The sequence below is a fragment of the Branchiostoma belcheri genome, unplaced genomic scaffold, assembly GCF_001625305.1.
Source record: "Branchiostoma belcheri isolate BF01 breed outbred unplaced genomic scaffold, Haploidv18h27 scaffold12, whole genome shotgun sequence".
Classification (NCBI taxonomy): Eukaryota; Metazoa; Chordata; class Leptocardii; order Amphioxiformes; family Branchiostomatidae; genus Branchiostoma; species Branchiostoma belcheri.
This window is the reverse complement of record NW_017802602.1, coordinates 3678410-3689818: the sequence shown is the minus strand read 5'-3', so window position 1 is coordinate 3689818 and position 11409 is coordinate 3678410. Positions and strand designations below refer to the sequence as shown.

The window sequence follows — 11409 nt, the reverse complement described above, 5'->3', positions numbered from 1 at the left end:
AGTTAAGAGAATGGGAGGACCGCGTTTCATCGAAATCTCCCTTCCCGTTACAATGGTACGGTCGGGAAAGACACGTGACCCCTGGGCAGGTACATGCTAGGATTACCTCCCGACAAAGCCGGCTCCTCTCACCTTCCCTCGGCTGACGTGTACTTCACAAGACGGGGAGCTCCGAAGTACAAGGCTTGAAAAAATTCTCCTAAATCCACTGGAAGACAGAACCATTACAATGTGGACTTTGCCAGTTCTTACGGCGGCCGCTGCACTGTTGTTGGTGCTCAGCGTTGACATGGTCGGGTGTGTTCCACCTGAAATGTCGGCAGGTGAGGCATTGTCTGTTTTCTCTCTCTTTTTTGTAGCGTCTTGGTTAGCTGAAGCGGCTACGCCATGTTTAAATTTATCAGTAAGGGTTGTCAGTGTCAGGCTATCATAGTTACGATACTTCTGGCAAATTATCACAAATATTCGTTTGGTTCTATGGCATCTTCTTTGCGAAACATTTCTCGACAATCTGGGTATGTTTACGTAGTACAGTAGCCTAAAGTTTACATAGGTTTTCGGCGCTGGGGACAGAGGATCGCTCACCCCTATTGTTTGCGGTCTCATCGCTATTATTACAGTCAATCGGGCCCTACCCACTTCTCTGTTACCATTGGCAACGCTGTAACAACAGGCTCTTTCCTGTTTAAGATTATTTTAAACGTGTTCTTTTATTGTATTCATTTACAGATATGTATTGCCTTGGCTGCAAAGCTACAGTGAAAGGTGAGTTAAGTCTTGCTTACCTGATATTTTTCATGACACGCTTCACTGAAGATAAGCCACAACACTGCTGCTAGGTCACGTGGTGTACAGGTATTATCACCTCTGTCACGCTTAGGTGCGCTCATTTCCAAGCAGATGTTAGGGGAGGCTAAAACGGTCAAAAGTGTTTTTTTCATAGCAAAACTTTTCGGTGTTAAACGACCTCCTAACGTTTGATGAAAAAACAAGAAGGGACAGATAGAAAAACGAAACGATTTAGCCTCCCAATACCTGCTTGGAGTTTATCGTTACGAAACAGGTGGGTGTAACTTACACGGTTTCTTAAGTAACTTACCCGCATGTAGGATATAGCGTCTGAGTAAGTTACACTTAATGTTAAATATTGCGTTTAGGTAAGTTACCTGTATGTAGAATATCATATTTTGGCTGTTTCGACGTAGGGTACCTTCAGATCTTGTAGGTACAGTCAGATGGTTTTTAGTCTAATATGTTATGTTGATTTGTTTAGTGTTCACTGATGTTGCCCCCAGGGCCAAAGCTTTCACAATTGTACAAAAGACTTTGTGACCACCACAAGGGACTTTTTTAAAATCAATTAACAACTAGAAAGGCCAATATTTGCTTTGCAGCAAATACAGCGATGGGTTCACCACATTTTACGACATGGCAGGGAAAGAATGAGAAACACAAGGGAAAACAATGATTTACATTGATATAACTATAATATGAAGTAACATACAACTAAAACAACAGTTGGATAGCTATTCCCTACTTTATTGGTTAGGATTTTTAATTGCATAATGCAAACTGTTGATTTTCAAAATAAAAAGAAACGTTCATGCCCCGCATTCCAATGCTGGAGCAGAAAAGCTTGAAATACCTACCAAAACACTTGAATAAAGACATACTGTCAGTATGGAAATGCTCTGTGCAGGTGTTAATCAAGTTAAATCCCAACAGCCAATCAGCAAGAAATGCTCTGTGCAGGTGGAAATGCTCTGTGCAGGTGTTAATCAAGTTCAATCCCAACAGCCAATCAGCAAGAAGTATAGAGGAAAGCTGCATGCCTATTGGTTGATGCCCTGCATTCCATTGTGATGACTCATGCCCAGACGTGGCACACTAACACAGTAATACATTTGCTATAACACAGCCAAAAAACTCAAATAAAACCATTCTAAAAGCCTGTATCACAAAAATTTAAAAAACGCCTAGGGGTATTTGCCCACTGTACCTCCATACCAAATTTCAGGACCTTAGGCCCTAAAATGAAGAAGCTGAATCCATTTAAAAAATGGCAGGAGAAGGAGAAGGAGAAGAAGAAACATCAGAAAAAGCAATATGGGTTCACCACCACTTCGTGGTGTGGTGAACCCATAATTAAAAGAGGATGGTGGGAAAAGACACCACTATTCAATACATTCGTGAGAAGGTCTCGGTAACACGTTTAATGCGGTTGTCCTAAGGAAGCGGAATAATTAGTTGAAGCTGCAGGTACCAAACGTACTAAAGCCTTGCTCATGCGATTTTGTAATGTATCATACGAGGTAACATTTTACTGTCAGACAATTGCTAGCAAAACTATAAACATGATGTCTAGTTTTCTAGTTATGAAAATGACAAATTGCGAATTATTCCTCAAGCAAAGTGAGCAGCCATTATTTTTTGTTGTTTTTTTTTTTATGTATAGAACTGATAAAAGTGGTTGAGTCTAAAGACAACAGGCACCAGTCTCACGCCAACAAAGTGGCCAAGGCCATGGAGACAACCTGCAAACACGACAACTTCAACCGACTGAAGTACGTCCCGGGGAAGTACGTGGAGGCTTGTCTGCAGCTGCTGGGTAAGTCAACTAGCATAGTGGGAACTGGATAGCAAAAGTTTTCTTAAAATTCTCACACAGTGCTTTTCGGTAAACATATTCTGAAAAACCCTATACAGTGCCTTAGTAAAAGTAAAGTGTTTTAGAAACCCCCACTTAGTGATTTTCAGTAACAGATATTCTATTTATATAAAAAATAAAAACGTAAATATGGAGCCACTCTCCCATTGGTCAGACCCCTTATTGCCGCACTTTTTGTGTGCTTTAAAAAACGAATCTTTATTCAACCGGCAGACTTACATATAGCCTGAATTGTATTGAATTTACAAGCAGTTTTTAGAATTTGAGTACAAAGTAATACTAACAAATATTCGATTTATCAAGAATTCATTTTAAAATACACTTATCGTAAAATGTTTCATCCTCTAGAAACGCATGTACTGGTCTGGATTAGTGCATAACGCACATATTCATGTATTTAGCTTTGTTAGATCTTTAGTTGTAGAAGACCATACAAAAGTCCCTGTACATTTTTGTTGTGTCAATAAAGAATCTTTATAAAATAAATACATTATATCGAACATTTACATGCCATGAGTTCAATTATATCATTAACGACGACACGTTTATCCACAGAAACCTACCACAGCACGGTGGAGAGCCTGCTGATGAACACGGACCACTCCGACCTGGAGCAGCAGCTCTGCCACGACCTGTCACACAATTATATCAATAATTACATTATGATTATATCACTAACAACGATTAACTGTTATCCACAGAAACGTACCACAGTACGGTGGAGAGCCTGCTGATGAACACGGACCACTCCGACCTGGAGCAGCAGCTCTGCCACGACCTGTCGGACGCCTGCCACGGCGCGCCGGATCACAAACACGACCCCAAGGTAAGACATACGTATTGACTTTGACTTAATTAGGATACACATTTAACGTACAAAGTGTAGCTATTCTTCCTGTGGTCCATTCTGAAACCTGTAATAGATTCCTGTCATTGATGTTGGTCATGTCTGGACATGTCTACAGATTCTACTGCAAATAATGCAGATATATTCAAATTCTGACTGGAGAGCGCTTGCAGAAAACAGAACATCCTGGAGGGACATGTCTGCAGCCGCCATGCATCTGCCCTGATGCTTGCGGTTTGATTGATTGATTGATGTTGGTCGTTTTACTTCCGAATACGGAGGTATTGGGCGGTAGAGCTATTGGGTTGTGTATCTGTTTGTCCTGACATAGTACGTTGACAGTACGTGGCCGGGAGGCTCACAGACAGAAGAACACAAGTTCAAATGGTCAGAAAAAGGAAACAGGGTGAACCTGAAGGTCGACGCCCCTGACTAGGAGCCGCCAGCAGGAAAAAAATGGTGGTCGACATGGGGGAATTCAGAAAGCCGAGGATTGCATCCTCCACAGAAGCCAGAAATTAACCTTTTTGTTCGTTTTTTGTTGTTTATAGAGACCAACGATCCATGTTGACGATAACGGGAACGTGAAGTTCGTGGAGGGGACCCACGTCAAGGCCAAGAGACCGAACCCCGTCAGACCCACCGTGCACAGCGAGCTCTGATGGCTCGGTTACGCTAAGAGCCCCATGCATTGTACGATCGTCGTGCGATTTTTGGGATAGGCGTGCATGTTTCATGCAACTTTGAGAACATTCTTAGAATAGTTCTGCAATTATCAGCTATTTAGTTAACGAAAAAAGTTGTGTTAGATACTTCTCACCGACACCGCCTTCTTTCACACCAAAATCGTACGAAAGTCTACAACGAGTGTGGCCGCGACGTTAACGTTAGTCATTTATATTATGTTGATGACAAAGTCTTGCCAACAGGGGATAGATGATTGCTAAGTAAGGAAACGTATCTGAAGAGTAGCGCAAAGCTGACTACTATACATGTACGACCACCCCGGCCGTCTACCCAATAAAGCTAAGGGTAGTTACGGTCGTAGTTTTAGGGCAATTTGGTAAATCTGCCCATGTTATAAGCTATAGAACTCGATTGCTTTTTATTCCGATGAATATGCGAAAGACGAATAACGCAGTGCCGGTTGATTCTCTGCTAGAATTTATTTTAATTTTTGATGTACAGAAACTTTTAATAAAGAGTTGTCAAGACAAAAAAAATAGTGCCCATCGTGGTTGAAGAAATCAGAGATTTCAGACTTCCGTATTTTGTGTTTTTTTCGTGAATTTCAGTTCAGTTTGATTTGATTTGATTTATTAGACTGTATAAACAGATATATACAGCCAGGACTGCCCAACTAGCCGGAGGCTATTATAAAGGGCTAGCTCACGACAAGAACATAAACAATTCGGAACAGGTAACGTTAACAGTTAACAGTGTCGGTTTCACTTCAGATAAACATGCTATTACATAAGTTCATCTTCATAGGCATATGAGATGCCCCTCTGAACGCCCTTCCATTCGTTTCTGTCCAGCATGGCGGTCCTGCAGACCAACCTCCTCTCAACCAGTTCCCCCTAAAAAAATTAAGATGGCCCTGGTATAACCCCCTCCAGCCTCCATGATCCTGGTATCAGGTTTCAACCGCCTGAGCTTAACCAATCAATAAGGGCCTCGAGAGTATCAAGTTTCTGCTCAACCAATCAAGACTGGCCTCGTAAGAATCAAAATTCCCCTCATCCAATCAATGCCGGCCTCTCAAGATTTCCCTTCAACCAATCAAGATGGGCCTCATGTATATCAAGTTCACCCCTCTGCCAATGAAAAAGGGCCTTTTGAGGATAAGGTTTACCCCGAAACGATTTATTCCACACGTACACAGCCCTATCCCGAAACGATTCATTAATCATACAACACGGACGTTTATTCAACCAGTTTTAATAATCCAAATCACATGACATTTATCATATCAATTATTATCACTTATAGATTGAAAAAGGTGAACAAATGTTACAACACAGAAGAATTGCCGAAATGCTACAATGTTAAAAGATGTATAATCATTCAATTCGTAAAAGGCATGCTAGCTAATCCTAACCCTACCATCATTATTTAAAACCACATACTGCTGTACAGTCCACCACAGGCTTATTATACAGGGTTATAAAAAAATCAATATGAAAAGATCTGGATGTAAATAAGGGAATATAAAACCTCAATACTATATATGAACTGTTGTTCTAAAACGTACTGTATGATAGAGTAACTGTTTAGGTTTTAAGTAAAACTCTATTTTGTTGCATAGACTTTATACAATTTTCTGGAATAGTAATTATAAAATGAATCACCGAACATACACTCCAAAACAACAACAGTCTGGCTACTCAGTAAACTTTAACTTGATCTATAGTGGTAGAAGAGGCACGTCATCTCTATCTCCAAACCACTGGTAGTTGGGCTCTGGCAATGGAATTTCCTCTTGCAGTTCCTGAATATTTTGCATGGGGCCATGTATTTGCACTTCGGCAATGTTCCTGACCTGAGCCTGTTCTTGCTGTTCCGGAATATTCTCGATCGGAGCTCGTGCCTGCTGTTCAGGAATTTTCCGTTCCGGATTCTGTCCCTCCAGCTGAGGGTCTGGATCCCGGGGTAGAGGATCGCCCAGAGCTTCTCGCAGCCGCCTCCAGAACAGCGGCTGTTTCCGCACGTCGTGTGGCCACTCCAGGTACGTGTCCCTCTTTATTACGGCGTTCAGATGGCGGAACCGTTTCAGCATTTTGTTAGGAATCCTCTCCAGAAACACCAAGATGAGACGCCTTCCTCCCCCGGCCTCAAACATGTGGTACTGGGCCAGCTGGAACTCGTACTCGCACCACTTACTCTTCAGGAAGTTCCTGGTGATGAGGCACACGGTTCTCCGGCTGTTTTCTACGGCATCCGCAATGTTTTCCACAATGGGAGCGCCTACTGCAAAGTCCCTTTCGTGTATGACCAGGCTGTAGTCAGGTTCCAGATTCTCTATCGCTTCATGTATAACCCAGCCGACGTCCTGGTTGTTGTACGCAATAAAGGCATCGTGTGTGTATCTGGGTGGCTCTTGGTTCCTTTCCTCTCCGATCCTCGGTCTCATCCACTTAGCCAACATCCACAGGTAGTATTGAACACGACCGATATTGTAGTCGACCAGGAAAATGGTCATCATGGCGACGAAGATACCCGAAGAAGCTAGCACACAAGCCAGGAGGCGGTTGGGCCGGAATCCATGACTACAGTCTATGTCGAAGAACATTCTTTCCGATGGGTCCTTTCTGTCTTTCGACTCTTCTTCCTTCATCAACCCGTCTGCCAAACGTCGCCCACGCAGACGGGCTGGAAGGGAACAATTGTAGCTTCGACCAAAGTCAGGATAAGGGTTGTAGAAGTTCGGCGCCCTGTCGTATTTTTGCTGGGCCCACTCAACAAACCACATTAAGTTACAGTCACACAGAAACGGGTTGTCTGCAATGTCTATAGTCTCTAGCCGGTAGACAACAGGACCCAAGATTGTTTGATTTAATACAGCCATCCTGTTTCTCCAAATTATCAAAAGACTTGATGTTGTTGAATGAAAGATCAAGGTACTTCAAACTCGCCATGCAGTAAATTTCGGTATCCAACATTCCAATATTGTTGTGGTTTAAGTCAATAACGGAAACAGTAAACGTAGCATATGAATTCCAAGGTAGACAACCGTGGGCAATAAAGGTAATTGCATTATGACTTAAATTTAGATGAGTTACGCTTGTTAAACCACTGAAGTTAAATGATACTGGGTGGAAGCAATTTGCCCTTTTGTATCTGGTGGTTAGACTATTTTGACTGAGATCAAGATAGTCCAAGGTCTTTGGAAGCTGAGCTTGAGAGGTTTCCAATTTGTTTATGCTCAAATCTAGATGAGTAAGTGATGTCAGGTCTTCGAATATGCCCTGTGGCAAACTAGAAAATGAGTTATGTGTCACCTCAAGATGAGTGAGTGAGGACAGTCCTTGAAACGCGCCTTGACATAAGGCACTGACGGAGTTCACAAAAAGATGAGTGAGCGAGGACAGTCCGCTGAACGTCTTGTTTTGTAAAGTGGCTATGCGGCTCCCATACAAACCCAGCTTTTGTAAATGTGGCAAACCCACAAAAGCGTTAGATTTTATACCATGAATTTCTGAAACATCCAAATTCAAAAACAGACCTTTTAAATATTTCAGACCTTCTATTCCCGCTAGAGTATCAGACGTCATCATTTTGCCAATTTTCGGCAAGCTAAATGACAGATTTTGAATCTGCGTGTATTCGAGTTCAGGCAGAACGTCCATAATGCCAAATCTGTAATTCATAATTAGGTTTAACTCCTGAAGATGTGTGAGTGACTTCAGCAAGCCGGGTCCTATCTTCCCTCTATTCCCAGGGAGGATGAGTAAATGTTTCATAGTTAATGACAGCGAATGAAACATTCGAACAGTGAAAATCGGAGGTTCGATGTCGGGAAATGAAATTTCTACTGCCTGTAATTTAGATAGGTTTTTGAATACGGGTCCAAAGTACAAGTCACCGACTCTTGGTGGGCAAAGAACGACTCTTAGCTTTTTAAGGTTGTACAGCGGTGCCCATAGCAGGCGTCGTAGTATGAATCTGCTACCAATGTGGATCACTGGACGGCCCGTGCAAAATTCTCCTATCGCAATACTTTCCAAGGAAGTCAAAGAATCAAAAATGTGATCGGGAAATTTGCTGCTGTTTTTCACAGTGAGGACTAACTGCGTGAGTTTAGATAAGCCCCTGAACACTCTCTCACCGACTATCTCGGTTTTGGTCACCACGGCCAGATAGTTCAGGTTTCGCAGATCTTGGAAAAGACCATTTTGAAGAGAATACATACCCTTATCGTCCGTACCCACAGCCCACGCACGGATATCAAGACGTTCTAAATTCAACAGCCCAGTGAAAGTACTAACCTCGATCGTCTGTAGATTATTTCCATACAGGACTAAGGATTTCAGATTTCTTAAACCACTGAACGAGTCGTTGTACAGTTTAGTTATGTTGTTACTAGATAGATCCACCGTGATGACAGACTCAGGGATGCCAGGCGGCACTTTGGTCAGAAGCACCTTGGTTGGATGTATGAAATATTCATCATATACCCCTGTACACACGACAGTTGTTGAGTTCCAGGTCTGGCACACGGATGGGAGGAGTTGTCCGTGTTGGGCGATGAACGCTGGAACCACAGCCAAGCAGACGGCGAGAAGAGCGGGGGTAGACCCCATGTTTTTGACCTGTTTTGTTTGATTGGTCTAGGTGTTAACCTGTGGAAAATACGAACAGTTAAGTACTAAGTAATGTCGTTTAAGAGGCCGGTAACAGTGCAGAAAGAAGTAATATTGTGTAACAGGCGTCTTACAGTCAGTTTTCAGGACGCCACCGTTTCCGTCTCCGTCTCGGTGTAACTTACAAGTGGAACGCATGAAACTTTAATGTTAAACACCAGCGACGTAACATCATCACCCCCTGTAACTTGTGGTATTCAATAAGTAGTGAAGTAACCGGGGAACTAGACCTCGTGTTTTCTGATTACGTCTTTGGTCATTCTGTTCAATCCTATGCGAGACGATGAACACCCACTTCTTACGAATTTGGAGGACAAAATGTCACATTTATAAACATTTTCACGTCACCAGCTAGCCAATATTGACTCTAAAAATTCTTCAGTGTTGTTGGGTAATGGTTCTTGCGTGATGGTAAACAGAGGCAAGCTATTCAGTGCGCTGCGCTGGTATGCAAACTTCGCTGCCAGAAGGATCCGGATCAGACTCAGAACAAAAGGACTTGTCATGGAGAAAGTCAAGAATGTACAGAGCGCTTCAGGCTTAGTCAGCGTGACTTAGTCCGAAATACGGCTGAAGTGTGTGTTCGTTGTCTCTTCTAAGATTCAACAGAATGACCAAAGAAGTTATCAAGAAACACGACGTCTAGTTTTCCGGCTGCTGTACTATTGAGCTGTTCAATAAAAGTGACAGGGCATAATAATGTGACGTCACTTGTGTGTAACATTAAAGTTTGATGCCTTCCACTTGTCTTCCTCTGTCTTCACTACGTATTAGTAGTAGTTTATCTATACTATTACTAGTAGTCTCTTAGTAGTTATCAGCAGTTCTATGTGTACTAATTGTCTGTTTTTTTATAGCAAATGTTTCTTCTGTTCCTGCAATTAGCCCTCGGGCATGAATTTCCAATAAAACAATTATAAAAAAACGTCATTCATCTTGAACGCCTTAGCGGGGCCAAATATTCAGCCCGTGGGAAGATTAGCTCTTTCACGAAGAATAATGTGTGGACTGTAATTATTTTTCTGTCAGTTAACTGCGTACACACGTGAACAAATTCCTGTTTTTTTACTCCCTTTTTTACGCCCCCCCCCCCTTCCACTTGTAAGTTACACCAAGACGGAAACGGTGGCGTCCTGAAAACTGACTGAAAGACGCCCGTTACACAGCATTACTTCTTTCTGTACTGTTACGTGGTATTGTTGACTTTGTTTCCAGTCTCGTTCATTTACAGTGATACCTTTTGTGATGCCATCTTGATTTCCGATTAATAGTCCGAAAAAAAGGTCCAGGCGTTTTTAGTGCACATAAAACATGTGAAAGGAAGAATTTGGGGAAAATGTGAATTAGGAAATTGGAAGAAACTGACACCCTGGACGCTAAACGCTGTCGTTTTTGCATCTTTATGTATGCGCCCTTGCCCTATTTGTTAGTTTAACAGCTAACAGGATCGAACCGAGACCTCTTGGTTCCGAGTCGAGCACTCTTTCGCTGCGCCACACGACCCCACAAGTGTGTGTGGCTATTTAATGTTACTTGTGTTTGGATAGAATTTTCAGAATCAGGAATCAGCAGTCAACTATCAACAGACACAAAGGGCATGTGTAAGAGGGCTGCTTTTGAGTAGGACTCCCCAGGGTGAATGCCACGCCCAAAGCTTCGCCGGTAAACCCTGTTCTTAGCTGGTAGCTCACGTACTGCCCCCCCCCCTAACCACGGCCTACACGTACATGTATAAAGATGTACGTACAGAACTATGCAATTGCAAGGTATGAAAGATTTAACAAAGGAAGTCAGAGAGTAAGACTGACCTTCCCAATAAGATGTTAAAAGTTAAACCGGCGGTGGGTGTTGTTGCGGAAGGGACAGCAGTCTATCGGCTGCAACACCCGTCGATCTGTGGCCTGCTCTCAAGTACGGCACCTGTGCTTCTCTGTGTCCGCGCAGTTATGTTTGGGTGGCGAATGTTATGCATGCCGAAGAGCAGACCAAGCATTGCCCCATCACGGCACGCAGGTGTTAGGTACGTGAAGGTATGTATATTCGGCAGTCCGGCTGTTACCTTACCTTACCTGTTACCTTTACGACTGGCTCCATAGAGCTAGCTCTATATAGGTCAATTTCTTTGTTACAACCTACGTGCCCGTATTCAAGCACAGGTGCCGTAGAATTTTAGGTGCATGCAAAACTTTCTCTGCGTGCGGGCTGCGGATTCAACCCCCGTACGAGACAATACGGTCGACGCGTGTGCCCCGTACGTAAGCAGTACGTGTAAGTACGACCTGCATACGGTAAAGTGGCAATCGCACAGAGATCGTACGTTGTAATACCCCCATTCCACTTAGACGGCGCTCTCACGGCGCTCTCTCTGCGACCTGAGATTGACCAGAGCGCGGTGGGAGCGCGATGAGAGCGCCATGAGCGCCGTCACCTCGGCGAGGGTATGGAAACGGGTCTTACCATCGCCGTGAGAGCGAATGGACGGCGATGCAACGACCGATGAGCGCCGTGAGAGCACGCAGCGGCCCCTACAT

The 11409-nt window shown here is 43.3% G+C and overlaps 2 protein-coding genes across 2 annotated transcripts; one reads left to right on the top strand and one right to left on the bottom strand.

Annotated features, from left to right (window-relative positions):
- The first annotated feature begins 152 nt into the window (after positions 1 to 152).
- On the top strand, positions 153 to 4699 carry LOC109462837. Its single transcript, XM_019759470.1, has 5 exons — positions 153 to 323; positions 730 to 765; positions 2456 to 2608; positions 3370 to 3494; positions 4067 to 4699. The coding sequence occupies exons 1-5, from the start codon at positions 230 to 232 to the stop codon at positions 4175 to 4177; spliced, it is 519 nt and encodes a 172-aa protein (XP_019615029.1). The 5' UTR covers positions 153 to 229; the 3' UTR covers positions 4178 to 4699.
- Positions 4700 to 5908: 1209 nt separating this feature from the next.
- Positions 5909 to 11294, bottom strand: LOC109462695 (toll-like receptor 2). Its single transcript, XM_019759254.1, has 3 exons — positions 11234 to 11294; positions 7363 to 7413; positions 5909 to 7079 (listed from the first exon to the last, which is right to left on the bottom strand). The coding sequence occupies exons 1-3, from the start codon at positions 11292 to 11294 to the stop codon at positions 5923 to 5925; spliced, it is 1269 nt and encodes a 422-aa protein (XP_019614813.1). The 3' UTR covers positions 5909 to 5922.
- Between the last annotated feature and the right edge of the window lie 115 nt (positions 11295 to 11409).

Bases quoted from the DNA above. Each gene is read 5' to 3' on its own strand.
- LOC109462837 (XM_019759470.1), top strand. From the start codon at position 230: ATGTGGACTTTGCCAGTTCTTACGGCGGCCGCTGCACTGTTGTTGGTG. The intron at 766-2,455 runs GTGAGTTAAGTC...TTTTATGTATAG, and splicing joins CTGCAAAGCTACAGTGAAAG to AACTGATAAAAGTGGTTGAG. The intron at 3,495-4,066 runs GTAAGACATACG...TGTTGTTTATAG, and splicing joins ATCACAAACACGACCCCAAG to AGACCAACGATCCATGTTGA.
- LOC109462695 (XM_019759254.1), bottom strand. From the start codon at position 11,294: ATGGCGCTCTCATCGCGCTCCCACCGCGCTCTGGTCAATCTCAGGTCG. The intron at 7,414-11,233 runs GTGAGAGCGCCG...AAACCTCTCAAG, and splicing joins CAGGTCGCAGAGAGAGCGCC to CTCAGCTTCCAAAGACCTTG. The intron at 7,080-7,362 runs CCACCAGATACA...GAAACAGGATGG, and splicing joins TCTCAGTCAAAATAGTCTAA to CTGTATTAAATCAAACAATC.